This window comes from Ruditapes philippinarum, unplaced genomic scaffold, assembly GCF_026571515.1.
Source record: "Ruditapes philippinarum isolate M1 unplaced genomic scaffold, ASM2657151v2 ctg6651_1_1_1_1, whole genome shotgun sequence".
In the NCBI taxonomy this organism is placed as follows: Eukaryota; Metazoa; Mollusca; class Bivalvia; order Venerida; family Veneridae; genus Ruditapes; species Ruditapes philippinarum.
This window is the reverse complement of record NW_026857115.1, coordinates 9,371-33,873: the sequence shown is the minus strand read 5'-3', so window position 1 is coordinate 33,873 and position 24,503 is coordinate 9,371. Positions and strand designations below refer to the sequence as shown.

Below are 24,503 nucleotides of genomic sequence, written 5' to 3'. Positions count from 1 at the left end.
TTTTTCCATTTGACTAAGTATTACTAACACTGTTGAAGTTATATGACAATTTTCAAGTTAGGCTCTGCATGCTTCAAATCAGACACAGGCAGCCAATCCTTCTTTAAGCTACCTGACTTACTAGAACCAGAAATGTTTTAGTTAGCTTGGTTACCAGTACTGCAAACCTGTACTTTAGCTGGATTACTAGAACCACAAATCTATAAGGAAGCTGGATCATTAGAACCACAAATCTAAAAGCTAGCTGGATCACTGGAACCACAAATCTGTAAGATAGCTGGGTCACTAGAACCACAAATCTATAAGGTACCTGGGTCATTAGAACCACAAATCTGTAAGCTAGCCGGATCATTAGAACTGCAAATCTATAAGCTAGCTGGATCACTAGAACCACAAATACATAAGCATGCTGGATCACTAGATCCACAAATCTGTAAGCTAGCTGGATGACTGGAACCACACATATGTATAGCTAGATAACTAGAACCACAAGTCTGTAAGCTAACTGGAAAGTTTTCTTACACAAAATCATTTAATATCACTCACAGGATTTTACAAATAAATTATTTTAAAAAACCCGCAACCTTTCTCAAATTTTGGTTTATCAAACCCAGAAATTCAGGGCAGTTTTTTTCCTACTGGTTTTATATTATGTAAAATATTGTTGAAAAGCCCAGGGGGGTTAAAAGTATTTTTTAAATATAAATATTCAAAAAAACAAAAATACATAATAATTAATAATAAATTTTTTTAAGGCTTAAATTTTCTGTACTGCGAGATTCCCTTTTTTTTTTGTAAAATAAATTTCCCTTTTTTACATGAAATATGTATCATTTATGTTTCTGTAATAATGTTGCTACTCTTTAATAAATTGTTAAGTTTGTGTATAAAGATCTACTGTCCCTTAAAGGCACATTGTTCCTCAGAAATGCTTTTATTTTATTAATTTTTAACAAGGCAGTCTGAAGGACCGCTATACCCCCTTCTGCAGCAGACATGAATATGTGTACTTCATGACACAACCAACCATGACCTTGATGTTGTGCCATGCATATCATAACCATATTTGCCTTTTCTAGAGAAGTAAATATTGATACAAGTCTGAGGCACAATGTGCCTTTAAAATTTAAAATAGACTGTTCCAAATTTAAAGCAGGGCAAGTGCATCACAAAAATTCAGCAGGTTATGGGATTATTCCAAATACTAACCCGAGATTTAATCAGATTCACCATGTCAATCAATTAATGCATTGCTATCTACTTACATTGTATGCTATAGAAAATATAATAAGCTTTTTTGTTCATACATGAACTATCTATCTATACTACGAATAACATAATTTCATATGTCATGGACAAAAAAATATATAATTTTTTTTTATTTTTCTTGTTATTTTTTTTTAAAAAATGACTTGTTTACTCGCCAAATACTGCATCTATTCATTTTAATCAGCATAAAAAAATTAGAGGACAAACATGTTGCACCAACAACATTGTGACGGATAATCTTTGAAATATGGTACCGGTACTTAAAGAGAATCAATCACCATTCATGACATAAGTGTCAAGTTGACTTAAGTCCTTTAACTTTCCACTGGCATTCAACACTGAGCTACCAATTACATTCCAATAAAATCGAACAACAGGTAACAATGAATATATCCACTGTAGAGAAATATCTAAAAAAAAGTGTAAAAAAAAAAATCTTCTCACTATTAATTATATAAAATCAATGAAAGGTTTGATCAATAGTATAAACAGCTGTAGTTTCTATTCAGTTGAATGAAACAAGTACAACAATACAATATGTAAACAATTACATTAGAATACAACTTTCATTATAAACTCTTAACAAAATCAATTAAAATCTATTGATCAGTTCAGCTTCGTAGTGTTGTAAACAAGCAGGTATTAAAGGCATCAATGCATCACAAACAAGGTGAAAAAGGTAAAAAAAACCACCAAAAAACTTTATAATTATGTGAAGTTTCATCAGAAACTGACAGAAAAGATTGTAACCTTAAGTTAACCCATTACTTCATATACACGCCTTTTAACGCCTTTTTCCCCCCCCCCCCCTTTTTGTTGTCTCAAATGACGAAAAAATGCCGTATTTAGGCCCCAAACACTTGTTTTTGTTTGAGAAATGTTGTTAAAAAAAGTGACCTCTTTTTCGGCGCGGCCCCCCAACCAAAAGATACATCAGGGGGTTGCCAGAAGGGGGATGTGCCCCCTTCTGTTTGGGGGGTTTGAAGGGGGGCGGAGTCCCCCTCATCGCCAAGAAAATTTTGGACTCGTGAGAGGCTGTAAATGACCCCAGATTGATCATAAGGTAACGTGTAACCAACGCTGAAAAGCATTTGACTATATCTCAATCCATTGAGAAGTTGCAGCACTTTGAAGTCAATTTTGATGGATAAAATCAACGCAAAATAGTGATTTTTGGCAATTTTGAGATGTCCCCTCGTTGCCATGGTAACAGAAAATTTAAGCCTGAGCATGTTGTTGCAAGGGCAATGGTCCAGTCAACATTTGTGCCAAATTTGATTAGTGTTGAAGCAGTTTTTATAGTATTATAGCAATTTGCACTTGTAACGGGAGACTTTTCAATGAAAACAGCCATTTTTCACAAAATGCTCATGAAGCAATGGGTTAAGTCAAAAAGTTTATTTGCATAATTAGTAGTATCATTAACCACACAAATCTCAATGATAGATAAAAAAATAATTTGAATTAAAAACTGCTGGAAATGTAAAAAAACTAGAACTGCCACTATCATGGCGTGACACCCCCGCATACCACTTTGTCAGAATCAACAGTGGCCATTTAGAACTCAAGGACAACCTCCCTGTTACTTAGCCAGTGCATTGCTAAGTTATGTATTCTACATGCTTAAAATGTGAAAATGTCAAAATCAATACACTCTGGACAGGCATTCTGAAGCAATTGAGGGGAAAAGCTTTATTTTGACAAGGTCCCTGTGACCTTGAACTTTGACCTGGTGACCTCAAAATCAATATGGATCATTTACTAATCATGACTAACCTCCATGCCAAATATGAAGACTGTGGGTCATAGGAATCTTAAGTTATTGGGCAGACAAGCTTTTTGAAGTCAAGGCCCCTGTGACCTTGACCTTTGACTGGTGACCTCAAAATCAATAGGGGTCATCTACTAATCATAACTAACCTCCATGCCAAATATGAAGACTGTGGGTCAAAGGAATCTTAAGTTATTGGGCAGACAAGCTTTTTGAAGTCAAGGCCCCTGTGACCTTGACCTTTGACCCGGTGACATCAAAATCAATAGGGGTCATCTACTAATCATAACTAACCTCCATGCCAAATATGAAGACTGTGGGTCAAAGGAATCTTAAGTTATTGGGCGGACAAGCTTTTTGAAGTCAAGGCCCCTGTGACCTTGACCTTTGACCCGGTGACATCAAAATCAATAGGGGTCATCTACTAATCATGACTAACCTCCATGCCAAATATGAAGACTGTTGGTCAAAGGAATCTTAAGTTATTGGGCGGACAAGCTTTTTGAAGTCAAGGCCCCTGTGGCCTTGACCTCTGGCCTGGTGAACTCAAAATCGATAGGGGTCATCTACTAATCATGACTAACCTCCATGCAAAATATGAAGACTGTGGGTCATAGGAATCTTAAGTTATTGGGCAGACAAGCTTTTTGAAGTCAAGGCCCCTGTGACCTTGACCTTTGACCCGGTGACCTCAAAATCGATAGGGGTCATCTACTAATCACGACTAACCTCCATGCCAAATATGAAGACTGTGGGTCATAGGAATCTTAAGTTATTGGGCGGACAAGCTTTTTGAAGTCAAGGCCCCTGTGACCTTGACCTTTGACCCGGTGACCTCAAAATCAATAGGGGTCATCTACTAATCATGACTAACCTCCATGCCAAATATGAAGACTGTGGGTCATAGGAATCTTAAGTTATTGGGCGAACAAGCTTTTTGAAGTCAAGGCTCCTGTGACCTTGACCTTTGACCTGGTGACCTCAAAATCGATAGGGGTCATCTACTAATCAAACTAACCTCCATGCCAAATATGAAGACTGTGGGTCATAGGAATCTTAAGTTATTGGGCGGAAAAGCTTTTTGAAGTCAAGGCCCCTGTGACCTTGACCTTTGACCTGGTGACCTCAAAATCGATAGGGGTCATCTACTAATCACGACTAAACTCCATGCCAAATATGAAGACTGTGGGTCAAAGGAATCTTAAGTTATTTGGCGGACAAGCTTTTTTGAAGTCAAGACCCCTGTGACCTTGACCTTTGACCTGGTGACCTCAAAATCAATAGGGGTCATCTACTAATGACGACTAACCTCCATGCCAAATATGAAGACTGTGGGTCAAAGGAATCTTAAGTTATTGGGCGGACAAGCTTTTTGAAGTCAAGGCCCCTGTGACCTTGACCTTTGAGCCGGTTACCTCAAAATCAATAGGGGTCATCTACTAATCACGACTAACCTCCATGCCAAATATGAAGACTGTGGGTCAAAGGAATCTTAAGTTATTGGGCGGACAAGCTTTTTGAAGTCAAGGCCCCTGTGACCTTGACCTTTGACCTGGTGACCTCAAAATCAATAGGGGTCATCTACTAATCACGACTAACCTCCATGCCAAATATGAAGACTGTGGGTCAAAGGAATCTTAAGTTATTGGGCGGACAAGCTTTTTTAAGTCAAGGCCCCTGTGACTATGACCTTTGACCTGGTGACCTCAAAATCAATAGGGCTCATCTACTAATCATGACTAACCTCCATGCCAAATATGAAGACTGTGGGTCAAAGGAATCTTAAGTTATTGGGCGGACAAGAAAAAACCGCCGGATGGCCGGACAGCCGGACGGCTGGACAACCTGATTCCAGTATACCCCCCTTACAACTTTGTTGTGCGGGGGTATATAAATCTGATAAATTTCATTTTCTTGCTCAAAGTAAAACATATTTGCCAACAATTGTTTGTTGTTTAATAAGATACATTGTATTTATAAGATTCTCACACTTATGTGGTCAGAAAACTAAGACTATCCAAACACCAATAACAAATGTCTATATGGCTACTACCAGTACTTGATGGTAGAATAGTCTTTGAAAAAAAAATTGTGAAAAATTTGATATTATGTTGAAATCCATGAGTTATGTACTCTTTCCTAGAAATAGATATGAAAAGCATTTGTTTTCAAAGTAATACCTCAAGAATTTTTTCACACTAAAGTAAAGAAGAAATGGGTTAAATTTTTCAAAATTCATGACAGTTATGGCCTATTGCCTAATCTATCATATTAGTTTAATTTAAAGAAAACTAATGATTAATATAATGAAAATCATGTATTCTCTGATATCTTCTATTGAATATTTGCATTATTATACAATATGGAAAAGTAAACTATAATTGTCATTGTTCATCATTAACAGCTGTCACATTGTTAAGACTTATATAATTATGTATTGTCAGTATGTCTGCTTGTGTCGGCATACATGCATGTATGTCTGTGTCTCTTCTTTGTGTCTGCGAGCATGATTGTCTCTCTGTAATGTCTGCATGATTGGGTCTGTTTGTTGTTTTTACATGCATGATTGTGTCTCTTTCCCTCATATCTGCATGCATGATTCAGTCTCTCTGTCATGTCTATATGCATGATTGTGTCTCTCCCTCATGTCTTCATGCATGATTGTATCTCTCCCTCATGTCTTTATGCATGATTGTGTCACTCCCTCATGTCTTCATGCATGATTGTGTCTTTCCCCTCATGTCTCCATGCATGATTGTATCTCTCCCTCATGTCTTCATGCATGATTGTGTCTCTCCCTCATGTCTACATGCATGATTGCTTCTTTCCCCTCATGTCTTCATGCATGATTGTCTCTCCCTCATGTCTTCATGCATGATTGTATCTCTCCTTCATGTATGATTGTGTCTCTGTCATGTCTACATGCATGATTGTGTCTCTCTGTCATGTCTACATGCATGATTGTGTCTCTCCCTCATGTCTACATGCATGATTGTGTCTCTCCCTCATGTCTACATGCATGATTGTGTCTCTCCCTCATGTCTACATGCATGATTGTTTCTCTGTCATGTCTACATGCATGATTGTGTCACTCCCTCATGTCTACATGCATGATTGTGTCTCTCTATGATTGTGTCTCTCTGTCATGTCTACATGCATGATTGTGTCTCTCCGTCATGTTTACATGCATGATTGTGTCTCTCCCTCATGTCTACATGCATGATTGTGTCTCTGTCATGTCTACATGCATGATTGTGTCACTCCCTCATGTCTACATGCATGATTGTGTCTCTCTGTCATGTCTTCAAGCAAGATTGTGTCTCTCCCTCATGTCTACATGCATGATTTGTCTCTCTGTCATGTCTACATGCACGATTGTGTCTCTTTCCGTCATGTCTACATGCATGATTGTCTCTCCCTCATGTCTACATGCATGATTGTGTCTCTCCCTCATGTCTGTATGCATGATTGTGTCTCTCCCTCATGTCTGTATGCATGATTGTGTCTCTCTGTCATGTCTACATGCATGATTGTGTCTCTCCCTCATGTATACATGCATGATTGTGTCTCTCCCTCATGTCTTCATGCATGATTGTATCTCTCCCTCATGTCTTCATGCATGATTGTGTCTCTCCCTCATGTCTGCATGCATGATTTAATCTCTCCCTCATGTCTACATGCATGATTGTGTCTCTCTGTCATGTCTTCAAGCATGATTGTGTCTCTCCCTCATGTCTACATGCATGATTTGTCTCTCTGTCATGTCTACATGCATGATTGTGTCTCTTTCCGTCATGTCTACATGCATGATTGTCTCTCCCTCATGTCTACATGCATGATTGTGTCTCTCCCTCATGTCTGTATGCATGATTGTGTCTCTCCCTCATGTCTGTATGCATGATTGTGTCTCTCTGTCATGTCTACATGCATGATTGTGTCTCTCCCTCATGTATACATGCATGATTGTGTCTCTCTGTCATGTCTACATGCATGATTGTGTCTCTCCCTCATGTATACATGCATGATTGTGTCTCTCCCTCATGTCTTCATGCATGATTGTATCTCTCCCTCATGTCTTCATGCATGATTGTGTCTCTCCCTCATGTCTGCATGCATGATTTAATCTCTCCCTCATGTCTACATGCATGATTGTGTCTCTCCCTCATGTCTTCATGCATGATTGTATCTCTCCCTCATGTCTACATGCATGATTGTGTCTCTCCCTCATGTATACATGCATGATTGTGTCTCTCCCTCATGTCTTCATGCATGATTGTATCTCTCCCTCATGTCTTCATGCATGATTGTGTCTCTCCCTCATGTCTGCATGCATGATTTAATCTCTCCCTCATGTCTACATGCATGATTGTGTCTCTCCCTCATGTATACATGCATGATTGTGTATCTCCCTCATGTCTTCATGCATGATTGTATCTCTCCCTCATGTCTTCATGCATAATTGTGTCTCTCCCTCATGTCTACATGCATGATTGTGTCTCTCCCTCATGTCTACATGCATGATTTAATCTCTCCCTTATGTCTACATGCATGATTGTGTCTCTCCCTCATGTCTACATGCATGATTTAATCTCTCCCTTATGTCTACATGCATGATTGTGTCTCTCTGTCATGTCTACATGCATGATTGTGTCTCTCCCTTATGTCTACATGCATGATTGTGTCACTCCCTCATGTCTACATGCATGATTGTGTCTCTCTGTCATGTCTACATGCATGATTGTGTCTCTCCGTCATGTCTACATGCATGATTGTGTCTCTCTGTCATGTCTACATGCATGATTGTGTCTCTCTCCCTCATGTCTACATGCATGATTGTATCTCTCCCTCATGTCTACATGCATGATTGTGTCTCTCCGTCATGTCTACATGCATGATTGTGTCTCTCCCTCATGTCTACATGCATGATTTAATCTCTCCCTTATGTCTACATGCATGATTGTGTCTCTCCCTTATGTCTACATGCATGATTGTGTCTCTCCGTCATGTCTACATGCATGATTGTGTCTCTCTGTCATGTCTACATGCATGATTGTGTCTCTCCCTCATGTCTACATGCATGATTGTATCTCTCCCTCATGTCTACATGCATGATTGTGTCTCTCCGTCATGTCTACATGCATGATTGTATCTCTCCCTCATGTCTACATGCATGATTGTGTCTCTCCTCATGTCTACATGCATGATTGTGTCTCCCTTATGTCTGTATGCATGATTGTGTCTCTCCCTCATGTCTACATGCATGATTGTGTCTCTCCGTCATGTCTACATGCATGATTGTATCTCTCCCTCATGTCTTCATGCATGATTGTATCTCTCCGTCATGTCTACATGCATGATTGTATCTCTCCCTCGTGTCTACATGCATGATTGTGTCTCTCCCTCATGTCTACATGCATGATTGTGTCTCCCTTATGTCTGTATGCATGATTGTGTCTTTCCCCTCATGTCTTCATGCATGATTGTGTCTCTCCGTCATGTCTACATGCATGATTGTGTCTCCCTTATGTCTGTATGCATGATTATGTCTCTACTATGATTGTGTCTCTCTGTTATGTTTGCATACATGACTGTATCTCTTACTCTAATGTTTCAAGTCCTTTCAAGTTTATAAGCTACTAGAATTTTATGTCATAACTTCATCCTTGCAATATTCATAAAGAAGTCAAAGAAGAGAATAATAGCTTAATCTCCTACCATCAGTCACTCCTAACTGTACAAGTGCAATGAAATGTAACTATAGGAATTGATTTTGTGTGACTTTGTAATTTATTTATTTAATTAATTTCATGAAAAAAGGACATTCACTTTCATAAAAAAAAACTCTTCTTCTAAATTCAAGCTGTTTCAATTATTTTGTTATGGATTTTTGCTAAAATCAGAAGCACACACAGTTTTATGGTTCTTTAGTCTGCTTTTTCTTTTTTTGCAGCCATATTGATTGTACTTAATGGTCAAAAACACAGACAATTGAACAAAAAGAATGGTTTTTATCTACATTTTGTTGAATTCTGACTAGTAAAAAAAATATTATACCGTAAAAACACATTAAGTATGCAGGCTTGTAAAAGTACATTTTTTATAAGGCAATGTTTTGTGATGCTTGAAATTATTTTATAGAGATATTAGCAACATTAACCATCTCTTGTACTCAATATTTGGGATTAAAAAGAAATAAACACTTATTACAATATCAAGTGTAGGGCTTTCATCCATATCATGAATATTTCAGCTTAACATGTTTTAAAAATAATTAACATGTCATCTTTTTGTTCAGGTTTCTCAGCTAAAATGTGAGTTGAGAACAAACAAAAAATCAGTAACATAATTATGCTAGTTTGTGATTTTAAAATATGATTTTATAGCTGATGAGGCACAACATTTATAGGGTAGTTTGTGGCGTAGATTATTCATGGTATCCTCTAGAGTGTTTGTTATGTGATAAGAGGAGAGTCAAGCTTCTTCATATAATGGAATATATTGTCATTTGTTCATTAATACTGCTGTTGACATAAACAAGCATAACTAACATTAATGCACAAAAACCTAAGACACTACTTCAACAGTTAATGGCAATTTTACACCTCTGGAATTCTCCGGAGCCTTGTAAACTGTTTGAATTATTTATATCAACCAATCAAATGGCTGATATAACAAGAAAAGTAACACTACTGTAAGATGAGCAAGAGGTACGATCATTCTTGATGGGAAATAATCAAGTTCCTGTGAGTTACAGCTGAAGCGTTGATACACAAATATTCAATAAATATAAATTATTCACAAAGAACAGATACAATTTTCAAATCCCTCGAGACACAAACTTCCCGCATATCATAAAATACCTAAAACAACCATGGGACCATATTTAATGGACAAATCAGTCCTTCTAGATCATTGAAAATCATTTAGTCTATCAATTATGTAAATGGTATCTGAAAAGTTAGTGTGATGACCCATTTCTTTACCACAGCTCAAGAAAATGTACTGATTGGCCAATGCACTAAAGGACAACTGCTGTACAAATGATTAAGATCCGATAAAACTAGTATGATTAAATCATTGAGTCAACAATTATGCAAATACATTCTTCTTATGGAAATAAAATTAGGCAATATTACAAAATTAAGAATAGATCTAACTAACAGCTCCTATGGGAGAAATGGATCATTTCTTTTCTCAGTGTCAATATAATAATGATAAGCAGTATGTACATGCTGAATTTAATAATGCTAAAAGACTAACAGGGCACATAGGAATATCTATAATTTCATAATATATATTGAAATTATGCACAGGGTTTACAATAATAACAGATTTGCAATCCATATCATCTGTTAAAATGCTGTAAAAAATGTTTGTATTTTCCAACTGTATATTAAAATATCGTCCATGACCCTTGGCCAAATCACTTGTTTTCTTACAGGCCTCTCAAAAATGAAAACCCTGCAAGCAGCCAATGCATAAAGCCTGGTCACATTACATGTAAAAAGGTGCCTCTGAAATCAAAGATGGAGAGATGAGGAGTAAAGTTTGGCAATGTGAAATGCTTTACAGAAGTCATGGTGATCTCCAATGCACTTTGTGTCACTTGTTATCCACACAAAACAGACTGAAAGTGAACAGAATAAACTCCTGAAAATAACCTTACCAACTACCATAGCTTACTAAAACATGATCTAAAAGGCGGCACCTTTTGACTTCAATAGATCAAATATGAATTTCCCAAATTCAATGAGGCCCCAACTTTGAAACATACACATATTACAAGTAATTGAGATTAAGGACAAATTTTGGACACTGCTTAGTTTATTTAAAAATGTGTTTCCATGCAAATTTAACAACAATGAAAATTTGACTTCTATTGTTTCTCAACAGGGGCATGTCACATGATGACCAGACCAACCTAATTAGTAAAGTCCAACAATGTTGGACCAAATTCTGTGTGATGCAACATAAAACTAGATTTGAGTAAACTAATGCCAACAGAAGAATGTTTTAAAAGTTTTACTGTGATGATCAATAAATTTGTTCTTTAATGCAAGTTTTCTTATCTGTTAGTGTACAGCATTTTATGCAAGAATATACAACTACTTTTAGTAGCTATTTTATACCAGTATCTATAAAAAAAATTTAATACAAAACTTAATACATCATAATAAGTAAAAATTTACATCCTGAAGAACTTGATGCTTTTCTAATGATTAATACACTCAAGTACTGACTTCTTTCCGAGTTCAATGTTCTACAGATATAATCCAGATACGAAAATAAACTAACAATTGGCTGCAATTGCTAATCAAACTTAGCTTTTGTTCTGGGATTGTGCTTCTGGGTAATTAGGCAAGAGAATGAAATTAGTATAACATGCTATCATTGAATTAGAAAGATTTAATTAAGCTGTAGTAATGGGCGTTAGATTGCTAAATGTCAGACATTACAAGTGTTACATTTGTTTTATAATATTTATAATATAATACACATCAAAATTAAATAATTGTTAAATAAGTTTTGGCATACACTTATATGCATAATAAAACGAAAAAGTATCATATTCAAATTTCTTTTTATTTCTGCGATAAGCATCAGTCAAACACTGGCAGGGGCATGCAAGCAGAATACTACTAAAGATAGTTCCATGGTTTATACTGAAGTGCTAACCTGTCCTCCACAAGATGCTGCCAAATATCCCACATTAACAATATTAAATGGCAGTCATTACACATTTTTTTGTCAATGATTCATCAAAGAAGACACATAACTAGAAGGGTTTTAGTCACAAAAACATATGTCTCCCAAAACTATGTATGGTCACTGATGTGAAGTTTCATTGAAATCCCACCAGTAGCTTGACCTGTGAATGCCAGACAAGATTTTTCTATTTATAGCTCTGACCGCAATTTTGTGCAGCCAAGAACGTGCCAGTGATGTGTACAACTAGGGATGGTACTGATTACTCCTGTAAAGTTTGGTTGAAATCCCACCATTAGTTTGACATGTGAAGGCTGGACAAGATTTTTCTATTTTTAGCTCTGACGGCCATTTTCTGCCAGTGATGTGCACAACTAGGGATAGTACAAATCGAGGGCTTGGTGCGAAAGGGTTGTAACTAATATGAGATAAAGAAGGAGATACAACCCTTTCGCACCAAGCTGTCGAAATTACTCTTGTAAAGTTTGGTTGACCTGTAAAGGTTGGACAAGATTTTTTTTTTTAGCTCTGACGGCCATTTTCTGCTGGTGATGTGCACAACTAGGGATGATACTGATCACTCCTGTAGTTTGGCTGAAATCCCACTGGTAGTTTGACCTGTGAAGGACAAACAAGCTTAATGCAGATGGACGACCAGACAGACAGACAGCTGGCGAAGGCAAAAACAATATGTCTCCCAAAAATTTTATGACATCTAGGATTCACACATGCAAGGCCAAAGTTTGCAGACTCAACACCTTCGATCCTACCAAACATAGATGATCATGTGCCATGATGATCACGTTTTGCTCACCAGAGTTTAATTACAAAGATGATGCATTCAGTTTTCTCTAAATACCTTAAAGCTTATACAACCCAATGGGGTTGCTTTTTTTTGATGAATTTAATAATCTAGCTGTCAGTCATCTATGAGTCATATTTATCTAATTACATTGTATATCAAAATCTGAACAACAGTTTGTACAATGGAGACTTTTAATGATTTAGTGACCATGACCCAATATTTACCTGCCAAGTGTATAAAATAATTGAAATTAATTAAACTATCTTGTGTGATCTTTTCTGAGAAATAATAACGCAATTAAACAAGTTAGATGAAATTTAAGATTTTAGATCACACAGATCATGTATTCTAGCCAACATGTTTCTTTTAACTTAAATTTTTCCATTTGGTGCAATGGCAACCACATTTCTGTGAAGAATATTTTTTTTTTGAACAACTTTGTGAGAGGATCACCCAAGAAACATTCCTGACATTGGCACATTGAATTGGATGGAGACTTTGTTTGAAGAAAAGTATGAACTGACATTGTATTTTTTTTTCAGTCTATGGGCTTTTATTTAATGTTTATGTGATATTTTTCACTAAGTTTTCATTAAGTTTAATGAGGTTAAACAATATGACTGGTAAAATAATGTTTTATAATATCATATCATTCTTTTTATTCTCTAAGCAGCTACATGTATAATAATTTTTTATGCCATATGTATCCATATTGTACACCAAAACAGTATGACAATGAATAACTAGAGCTATCATTAAATGTGATAAATACCCCGCAAGACATAATTAGTAACAGAATACCTTGTAAAAGCTTTAAAATAGAGTTATGGTTGTGGGCAATTAAAGATAGCTGTGGTTCTTGTATGTTGCATTTCCTTTCACTGTGGTTGACCATTGATGAATTTTTATTGAATTACTCTGTATTAAGTCCAGATAGAGTTATGGATCTTGAGCACTGCACTTCCTCTCATTGCGCTTGACCATTGTATGAAGTTGCTTTGAATTCAAAACATTAGTTTTTAAGTAATTCACTGGACAAGGAAAAGGAACAAAGGGCAATAACTCTGCAAATACTTGAATAGAGAGTTGTATTGGTTTACTGTACAGTGTGCAACTTCCTTATGTTGTGCTCACCATGGTAATAAAACTCTTTGGAATTCAAACTTAGTTTTCAGAGTTATGCGAGCTGTGACAAGAAAAAGTATACAAAGGAGGAGCAATGAACTATCGTAATCTATGCTAAGAGCTACGTCGCAGACTTGAGTTTTGGTTCTTGAGTACTGCACTTCATTTCACTGCACTTGACCTTTGTATGAAGTTGCATTGAATTCCAATCATTAATTTTCAAGTTATGCACAGGACAAGAAAGAGTAACAAAGGGCAATAACTCTAAAATGAGTCAAGAAAGAGTTATGGTTCCTATGCAATGCGCTTCCTCTCAATATATTTAAGTATTGTATGAACTTGTATTGAATTCTAACCAGTAGATTTGATGTTATGCTCTGCCACAAAGAAAAGTAACAAAGGACAAAAACTCTAAAATGAGTCAAGAAAGAGTTATGGTTCATAGGCACTGCACTTCCTCTTATTGTGCTTGACCATTGTATGAAGTTGCATTGAATTCCAACAATTACTTTGCAAGTTATGCACTGGACAAGACAAAGTTATAAAGGGCAATAACTCTGTGATTAGTCTAGATGGAGTTATGGTTCTTGTGCATTGCACTTTCTCTCAATGTGCTTGACCATTGTATGAAGTTGTATTGAATTCCAACCATTAGTTTTCAAGTTATGCTCCGGACAAGGAAAATGCAACAGACTGCTGGACCGACCGACCAACCACCTGGTGCGGGTATATAGGAGTATAAAAAGTCTACTTTTAGCTCAATTTTACCTTTTAATACTAAAGCACCTCAAAATACTCAGTTCCTTATTCAAAGCAAGGCAAATCTTTGCTATTTCAAATATGTCTGTAATGAAAATTATGTCTTTTATGTTATTATACATGTAAATATTGAAATTAACAAATGCTTTGTTCAGCATTGGCCAGGAGGTAGGACGCAGTATAATCTAAAATGCTACATATAAAAGTATGTGTAACCATAAAAATGTTGTAACATAATTATTAGAATAGACAAAGATTTGTCTCTCATTTTATCAAGTATTTAGAACAATGATGTCATACAGATGTAAAATAAGAACAATCCACTTAATAATCTAATCCAGGTGAAACTATGTAACAATGAGTCCAAAAAACTGCATATCACTGTGCATAATGTTTTTACTTGGCAGATTTATTACATTAATGTTGTTGATACAATATATTTTTTCTTATGGAAAAAGAGTAATTTTATAACACTTACAAAAAACAATATGATTAAACAAATGCCAAACACATGCTTCAAACTGGCATGCATTATGTAAATGCCAAGATAGGGTATATATTTTTTCATAATTTTTTATAAAAGTGGATTGGTCTGCAATGGGCACATTTTCATAATGTAGTAATTAAGTATGAAAATGTTCTTGATGAATAATAATGATTTCATTCTGGAACACTTAATAATTTGCTATAGAAATATATGTAATATGGGTTCATGTATGACTCACACTTGCCAACAACATTTATATATGTTAAGAGTTAATACTGGGAAAAAATCCATGATAGCAAATGCATGCCTACTTTTCAAATTTTAAATTAAATCAACTTTAATGCCCCATAACTGGTTTCTTTTTCCTGTGTAATTAGTTTATAGATATTTAAAGTTAAGTTTAAAAGAGAGTAAAATGTATCAGATACCCTGACCTTAACCTGATGAAGACCAAGTACAAGTGATTTAATTTCAAAATATAAAATATATCTACCAACAGTCAGACTTTATAGATTTGCATTGTAAAGGCTAATCACTTTCGGTTCCAAACAAAACAAAATAAATGTGCAATTAAAACTTACAATACTTTCAGTATGTCATGTTTTTGATATCTTTAACTATTAATAATGTTTCATTATAATCAGTTTTCATACAATTATCAAATTTACAACTTTTTTTTCTTCTCCACAATGTTATTAATGACAAACTATAACATTATTTTCCCTACAAACATCATCTCATGAACTGGACAAGTGTCACTGATGGAAAAGAGTGTAAGTATGATTTTAAAACATTTATGAATTATTACCTAAAAGTTGGATAAACAAAATAATGGTAAATGATTAGGAAGAAAATCAAGCTCTCCCAAATGAATATTTTCTCTCTATATCAAAGAAATGATAATTAACCACTATTATATGTGCCCTTTATGAACTATAATTATCTGAGACAGACACAATAATTCTATTTACAAAAAAACTTTTGCCAAGAAAAAAAATTCTTGTGAAAGAAGTGAACAAGGTGACCTGTAATTAATCTTGTGTGAGGAAATGTCTATAATACACTATGGTGCATTTACATTAACCCGGCTAGGATCAATACTCAATGACAGATTACCATTTCTTACAGTCTACAATTATTGCTTTGCCACCCAATTAATCAAAAAAAATAATATCATACTGTTTGTAGAAATACTATTCAATTTATTATGTCAAAAGGGACAATTCAATTTATTATGTCAAAAGGGACAATTCAATTTATTATGTCAAAATGGAAATTTATTATGACATAGTCCAAAATTCATTTTCAACAATACAATTTGTAAAACACTCTACTTGCTCATGCCATCAATTAAGAAGAAAGCTGGGCAGCCAAGGCAGCCTTTTGAATTTTCTCTTTTTCATAACCCACCTTTAGTAACTTTCCAACACATTAATATAATGTGTGTATTTTTTTCTCTAAAACCCCTCAAAAGATTTATTTTAATAAAAACTTGACACAATTAATTGTCAAAATTTCTACCTGTACATCCGTATTTATTGTACGGAATTTGACCTTGACCCATAAATGACCTGGATGAAGTTTGCTACAATTTTATCATTTGCTAATGTTTCTGCTATATACTTAGACAAAAAACATTCAGGGCAAAAATTTTATATTGAGTATATTTATATATGACCTTGACCTTTGGAGGACCTTCACTCCCTCAATGTTTTTTTTTTTGCATTTGGTAACATAGAAAGGCCAAGTATGAGACCCTTGTTGGTATTTATCACATTCAGTGGCGGTTTTAGTTATATATGGAAACATTATATGGTTGCCATGGACAACAAGCCAAGTTCATTACTGAGAGCTACCTCAGCAAAAGATAACAATGTCAATAATTGCTTTATATCAGGAAGAAACTGTTTCCTCCAACAATCTTTACATTTTAGTCTTTGAAAACAGTCCAGAAAAAAAATAAAACAATTTTTTTTCTTTTATTATCACAAAATAACAAGAGACATGTTATCACATTCATTTTATGATTATTATTTATGCAAGTGTGTTTATTATTTTAGATATAAATTAATTTAAGCCAATGAATCTGTTCACTTAAATTTTTTCTATCTAATTCAATTGTCTTATTTTCAGAGCCATGTGTCTAACCTTCAGTTTTAATGTATCATGTTTTTTTTTAAACATTATCTATTCCAAATAACAACTTGTAAATGGCATGCATCATTTGCATAATCACAGAACATTATGTCTGCAGTGAAACAGATCTGATGAAATGAGATTTCCTCTATTTTTCACAAATAATGACAATCATATTGTTTATTGCTTTTTCAAGAAATATAACTCAGTAAAGATTTCTCCGTAAGCTTGTAAGAGTTGTGTACCCTCAAATCAGTAACACATCAAATGTGAAATAGTTACAAACCATAATTGACCTGATGTGAGCTGTCAATCAAATTGATATATTGATAAGCAAATTATCAATTAGCAATAAAGTATTAGTATAAAATAAATATTATATCTGATAATGTCAAAAGCAGTGAGGTTTGAGTATAACTGGATACATTATATTATAGAGAATACTGAATTTATTAAATAAGTTACATAAAATCACATTATGCAAGCCTCTGGCAAGCATAATAATTACTCACATATCTAAAATAAGAACTGTATACAGTAAAAGAGAGACGCACTTATAGTCCAACTCTTACATTTCACAAATGTTGTGCTCCATGTAAAACTTCCCTTAGGAGGGGGACGTTGGTAACTTTTTTACAAATTCTTGTATGTTAATTTAGTAATTTATTCATAACTGTTATTTTGGAATATTATACAAGAGACAGCCAGAACTCTTAAGAACAGAAGAGCACTAATACAGTCTATGTACTGTACATCAACAAATCAAACATCATTACACATGATAGGAACACTGTGTTAGGGGCATTTTATAAAATAAAAAGCTTATTAACCATCAAAATTAAGGACATTTACTACAACTTTACAAAAGTCCATGCTTATTCATGCCATTCTTACCTCATATCCCTTTAGGTGCAAGTAGGGAAAAATAAAGAAATATCATTTTAAAGCAGTCAGACAAGCAGTGCAGAAATAACAATTTCTGGTAATTTCAATTCAGTTGAAACAGGTCAACTGAAAACTTATTAGGGTCCAAAAATACACTATTGATAATTTTGAAAAATAATTAAATTCAAAGCAATATTTTGAATATGCATCATCTGGCTAACATTTATACTCTATATATATTAACGTTATTAAAATTACCAAAAAAGTAATAAATACAATGAAATAAGTAAATATTTTTTATTAGATATATGTAAGAACTTTACAGAAATACTGGGACAACTCAGTACTCATTGCAACACTGTAGACATTATTCAATTTTCAGAAATTAAAGTACAAGGAAATATGTCACAACACTTAAGTATAAGGAATCTTTTTGTAACCGCCACACAGCAGATACTTGGAGTCTTGGAAGGTTGTTACAAGTACATTCAGAAGGTCACTTAAATACAAAGAAAGAATATAAAACATAGACTTACTTTTCTTTTCTGATATCTTCCGGATCTTTCTTTTCCTTATATTTTCCGGTAAATTTCTTCTATCCCTAAAAACAAGGTTTCTTACAATAATAGGTAACTCCAAAGACACTAGAACATAAAAAATATATCGCTAAAGTTGAACTTGATGGATGTTTCCCAAAACTTCTTTTTTTTTTCAATGTATTACATTGCAAAATTTGGAAACAAATGTAAAAATTTATTTTTAGCATCACTGACCTTGACAAATCCAACCAAAGTTCCTACCGAATATGAAAGAAAATCAAGAGGACCATGGTGACTATAATCATTTACATCAATAATAGTAAACGCTGACAACCATTGAAACTGTCTGACCCTATAATAATATGTAAGTTAACCTTGATGTAAGTTCAGTTTTTAATGAAACAATATTAACAATTTGTTTCTTACCAGAAATAAACGGCAGAAGCAATAGATAATCCAAATATAAAACACACAGAGCAAACGATGGTCCATGTTACAGTGTCTGTATTATCCACATATACACTGGTCACATCCCGGGGACGATCAGTTACAATATCTCCAGATATACCTGCAAACATGGTAAGTTTCCGTGAACCTTTACACTGCTATACAATTTTTAATGGACTAGTAAAATATTTGATTGCACAATATATTGTAACAGATTTCAAATTCAAAAATTTAAGATTCTGTCTTGTTATACAGAGCTTAAGCTATTACAATATCATTGCTGAGGTTCTTGGTGTTGGTGAATCATACATTAAAACTCATATATTGTACTCATTATAGATGTTCTGACAATTGTCTTGACTTTATCTGATCTTTTAAATGAGTTCATGTATAAATATTTCAAATAGGAGGGAATGTTTTTTTCCCAAATATACTTATATGGTAAAGTTGGAGCAAAAACAATCTGACTAAATTTTTAAAACATTTAGTTCCTTTCTGATATTCCATCCCATGTCTATCCCGTATATACAGTATTTAACAATAATGTTCCTGTGTACTGCAACAATACTAAAATAAAATCTTCTTCAAAATTCATGCCACTTTCTTTCACTTTTCCAAATGTCATATAACTTCATGACATAAGAAATGGCAATGAGTTATGTAAAGAATAAGATTTAAACATCCCTCCTCAGTCCTATCTTATCATCAACTGAATTACTGAATCATCACTGAAAATTCTGTCATTCCAACAAGATCTACTAGCAAACCCATTGTCTTTACTAAACTCTGTAATGGTCTGTTTTACCAGGCATTTATAGTGACCTTGACCTTAAAACCAGAAAATTGTCGTTACTATTAGGGTTATCCTAATTTAAATTGCCCAGCAATAGTGGGAGGGAGAGAGAGTGAAGAGCTGAATCAGCTTATCTTTGGGACATGAACAACTGTTTAATTTTCATACTACAGCACAAATTGTTGCTTACTTCAAAACACTTGCCCTAACAAATGTGGGTTCAAACCCGTCAGGGTCTTGATTGGAACTATCGGACTAGCTTACTGTAGGCTAATGGTTCTTAATGTGTGCCTTCTCATGCCAAAGGGGCATTAAAGGTCTTCCTTCCTCACTTAAGTCACCATATGTTTGACTTTCAATGTGTCAATGTGACCCAACAAAACAAAACAAAAATACAAAATTGTTATTTTGTTCAGTCATAAAAACTGTTATTTATAGGCAAATATAACTGAATTACAAAAAAATAATAACAGACCTGTCGTTAAGTTCCATAACTCACTGACTAGTCCATCCTTCAATGTTGTAGATTTTATTCCCCCTTCAATAGCAGTAGGTGCCATCCTTAACAGTACTCTTTCTCTCTTTCTTCACAAGTAATTGTAAATAAAAAATAATGTTAGAACCAGTTTTATTCACCACAAGTTCAGACTTAAAGCAATAAAACAGTCATTACAAAACTGCAGCACATACTGTGTACCGGTATGATGTCCCACAATAAAGTGTGATATCTCTAAAAAGTCTTTTCTCTAAATCAGCTATGTGACAAATATAAACATGCTATGTATACTGTAACTTTAAAATTGTTGGTGTAAAATTTCGTGTAAGTTTTAATGAAGAAATTTCATAAATCTTATTCAGTACACCTTGTCTTAATATTACTTATTATTCATTAGTCAAAGTGACAAAGCTGAAATGTTTGTCAAATCATCTACACAGTGTATTCTTAAATCCATGATTTTACACATAAATTTATTCTTCTATACACAAATATTTTCGCACTTTTTTGACATACACTTATATCATTGCACTTTTTCAACAAGCCTTTTAATTAAATATATAACTAATTAACATATATTTAAATATGTTATATTTTCAGTAAGACGTGTGATAATTTTTTTTATATTAATCAAGAAAGATGGTAAGAAATATTTTACTTTTTATATACATTAGACAAGTTATGTCAGTTTTCTTTCAAAGAGCCAGATCTGATAAAAAATGTACAGACAAGTTTAACAGGTTTTTAACAAAACACCAGGCTGCTTATAGTATAATTTTATAGCAACAATTGTCTGTGGTCGGTCGTCTGTGCCCAGAGGCATCTTTTATAAGCCTATAAAACATTCAACCAACCAAACAAATTCGCCTTTATAATTTGTATGGTAAAACAACATATATAGAATAGAATTACAAATATTTATTTTTTTAGTTAGTTGTTTAATTTCTTATTGCAGAAACTGATAATTCACATACATATGTAAACATTTTTTAATTCAAAAAGTTTGTTGTGTAATAGAGCTACAACAATTACAAGAGTGACATCAAATGGTATAAATTCATTTAACAATATAAAATGAGAACAATTTTTGTACAGTATAAAATACAACCATTTTATTACATGTAGCATAGTTAATGTTCTAGAATAATTATTTGGTTATATTAAAACATATAAACAACCATGTCCAAATAACTGTGATAAAAATAAATTAAAATCTAAATTTTTGTAATAAATTTAACATTTGAAAGAAAATAATACTTGTAAAATAAGTTACAGTCACAATAATTTACTTAACTTTTCAAAACCAGTTTATAATCATTCAAAATTTGTTAAATAGTTTGTTTTAGGGCCATTATAACACAGGCATTACATTTAGTATCAAATAATTTTGCAAAATAAGCATTCAATATAATACCAATTACTTAGCACATTTTCACCATGTCAGAGGATGTTTTAACAAAGCTTTTTAAAAAACATCTTGCTTCTTCTGACTATAATTAAATAAATGAAAGTACCTCCTTGTAACTGACTTTTAAACCACTTGTAGGTTCAAATCCAACCAGGGTCTGTTACCATTGGTTAACCTTTTAAAATCATAATTTCCAAAAATTTGATTAAATTTGCAACAACATTGTTAAAAAGGTAAATGAAATTGTAGAATGCTTGCTTTTTTAGAACAAAAAAATATTTTTTATAACATGTAGATTTAAATATTTTCATGTGAAGAAAATGAAATAAAATGTTACCTTATGTTTATAATTATGACAAGTTGTACTTTCAGTACCTTCAGGAGTATTTCAGAGCTGTGTCATCCATCAACACCTGTGTGACAAAATTAATATTGTGTGAAATACCTCTTATACATGGCACAATTACGCATTATATCATTCATGACAAAATGCAAAATTTTACTAATACATAATTCTTACATAACGACTGTTATGGGCATATGATAAGGTTGTGTACCAGGTTGTCTGTCCATCCCTTAGCAGTTTCATCTTTTGACCCCATGGAAGGAAGTTGAAACTATTTGGCAAAAATGTTAACTTTAATGAGACACAAGTTTGATCTTTTTCTGGGCAAGATCAAACTTTATAAGAATACACTGTGTAGATGATTAGGACAAGATTCATACAATTGGTCTCTTCCCTAATTGGAAGATTATTTTTAATAATTATACAAGTTTGCATTTGGGTGTATATTGCCCCACCTATAATACAACGCTCTTGATAATTAACAACTGGACAGACATCTTCCCATTTGACTCATCATCTTAATACTATCTAAAAAATATAAAAGAAATCAGTGTCTTTTTTTTGTCAATTTGTGAATAAAATTTGTCTCCATTCCCCTCCAAAGAAAGTATATGAAGTATATATTCTGAAAAAATTCCCCTCCAAAATATTTTTTTATATATCCATTTTATTACCATACATGTAGTGAGACTGAGTAGCACATTAAATAATGGTATTATAACACAGTTTGACAAAAAATGGACTGTTTTATATAACTTTCTAAACTTATATCTAGCAAGTCAATTGCCTAACCAACGCTCTCTCCCCCTCATCATTTGGATAAAGTTAAGGACAAACAGATGGTAGTAAATCATCTTTAAAGGATACTGCTCTTTAAAGTCAGACATATTCCACTGTATTTTTGTGCCAAAATAAGCCCATGATCTAGCAAGTTTGGTTGACAGGTAAAATTTTTTTTATTGAACCTGATTATTATCTATATCATAATTATATGGATTTAAAAAAGAGTGTGAATGCTAAGCACCTGTTAAAATATAGAACCAAAATTTTCAATTTTTAATGAACACATATCCCAGTTTGAATCTATGATGCTAAAAGCAAGAGATGTGATTCTCATTGACAGTTTCTGCTTCTATGTTTAATGACAAAAATTGTTTGACAATAATTTTTTGGGGTGACAGTGATTTCTGTGGGTAGGTAGAGGGAGGGGAAACAAACAATATTTTATTTTAAGACCAGAGATGATTTACAATTTTCAGAGTACTATGCATTTGAATCTATTTACTCTGAATCACTAATCAGTTGTAAAACCTAACATACCTGTCAATAAATCTCTAAACCTAACAGAAACTTATATTGGCTCTAACCATTTACTTAACTTTGATTGATAATGTACTTTTAAGTAAAGATACAGACAGCAATGGCAGTAAAATAAGCCAGTAAAATAAAGTTCTTTGACTTTATGAAAATATTTAGTACCGTAGTACCCAAGGGCACCACCTGTACAAAATAATTAAACTTGACAAACATGCAACTGGTCTCATTATCGGCCAATTTTCCAAACATGAATACTTTATAATTTTCTCCTTATTGGAACTTGTGCCCTGGAACATTTTACATTCAACAATTTAAGGCAGTGTGTGACCAGGCTTAACAAGAAAGGCCTGTTCCTTAAAAAAACAGTGTTATGTGAACTAAATCCACTTTATCAACTTATATTCGTTCTTATAAATACATTTATATTTTTCATATTTTGATGAACATTAAGTTATTCTACCTTTAATTTATTAACATTTCCCGCCATCTGTCAAAGTGTCGAGTTCGGCCAGCATTCGGAACTATTCGGAGCATATCGTCGGTGTTGTCCAAAGATTAGCGGAAAGTGCAGCAAAAGGTGCGCTAAGACAGAATTGATCTGTTTCATAAAATTTTACTTAACCTCGAGCAAGGTACGCCCAATTGTTACATGTATGTTTTATGGTGAATTTGGAGTTACTCCAATATCTTTGCAAATAAAAGTAAAATTATTAACTACTGGTATAAGCTTTTGAATGGTAAAGATTTGTAATATTTTTTATAAGACTGCAGTCTCTGTCTATGTTAGATATAGAACTCAGTAGCTTTCTTTTGTTAAGGATTCTTCGGTTATCACATTGTTGGTTAGATCAATCTGTGCCTAGTCCACTTAATTACTTAATGTCCAGTCTTTAAGGAAATGTTTAATCTACCGTTTATATAAATCAGAATTTTATTCGAAGATTATTTTAACATACTTTCTTGGCAATTATCTTTAGCTTTGTTAAAATTTAAATGTATGAATCATAAAATGCAAATTGAGAAAGCTAGATTCTTAATATAGAGAGAAACTTACGTATATGTACTTTATGTGAGTCAAACCAACTGGGTGACGAATTTCACTATCTCTTTTATGAATTTCACTATATTTTTAATTGTTCACATTTTGTTAATAGTAGACGTAAATTTATTAAACCGTATTATTATAGGTATCCAAATGCATTGAAATTAGAAGA

The 24,503-nt window shown here is 33.6% G+C and overlaps 1 protein-coding gene across 2 annotated transcripts in view; it reads right to left on the bottom strand.

Moving 5' to 3' along the window:
- Window positions 1–22,042, bottom strand: part of LOC132748811 (receptor-type tyrosine-protein phosphatase kappa-like) — a 104,695-nt gene extending 82,653 nt beyond the window's left edge. For both annotated transcript variants that reach the window (XM_060738449.1, XM_060738450.1), the window contains exons 1-4: window positions 21,964–22,042; window positions 20,198–20,299; window positions 18,909–19,050; window positions 18,480–18,544 (exon numbers count right to left, since the gene is read on the bottom strand). In XM_060738449.1, the coding sequence (XP_060594432.1) occupies window positions 18,480–18,544; window positions 18,909–19,050; window positions 20,198–20,282 (292 nt within the window). In that variant the 5' untranslated portion in view covers window positions 20,283–20,299; window positions 21,964–22,042. The remainder of the gene's footprint in view (window positions 1–18,479; window positions 18,545–18,908; window positions 19,051–20,197; window positions 20,300–21,963) is intronic.
- Window positions 22,043–24,503: the final 2,461 nt, after the last annotated feature.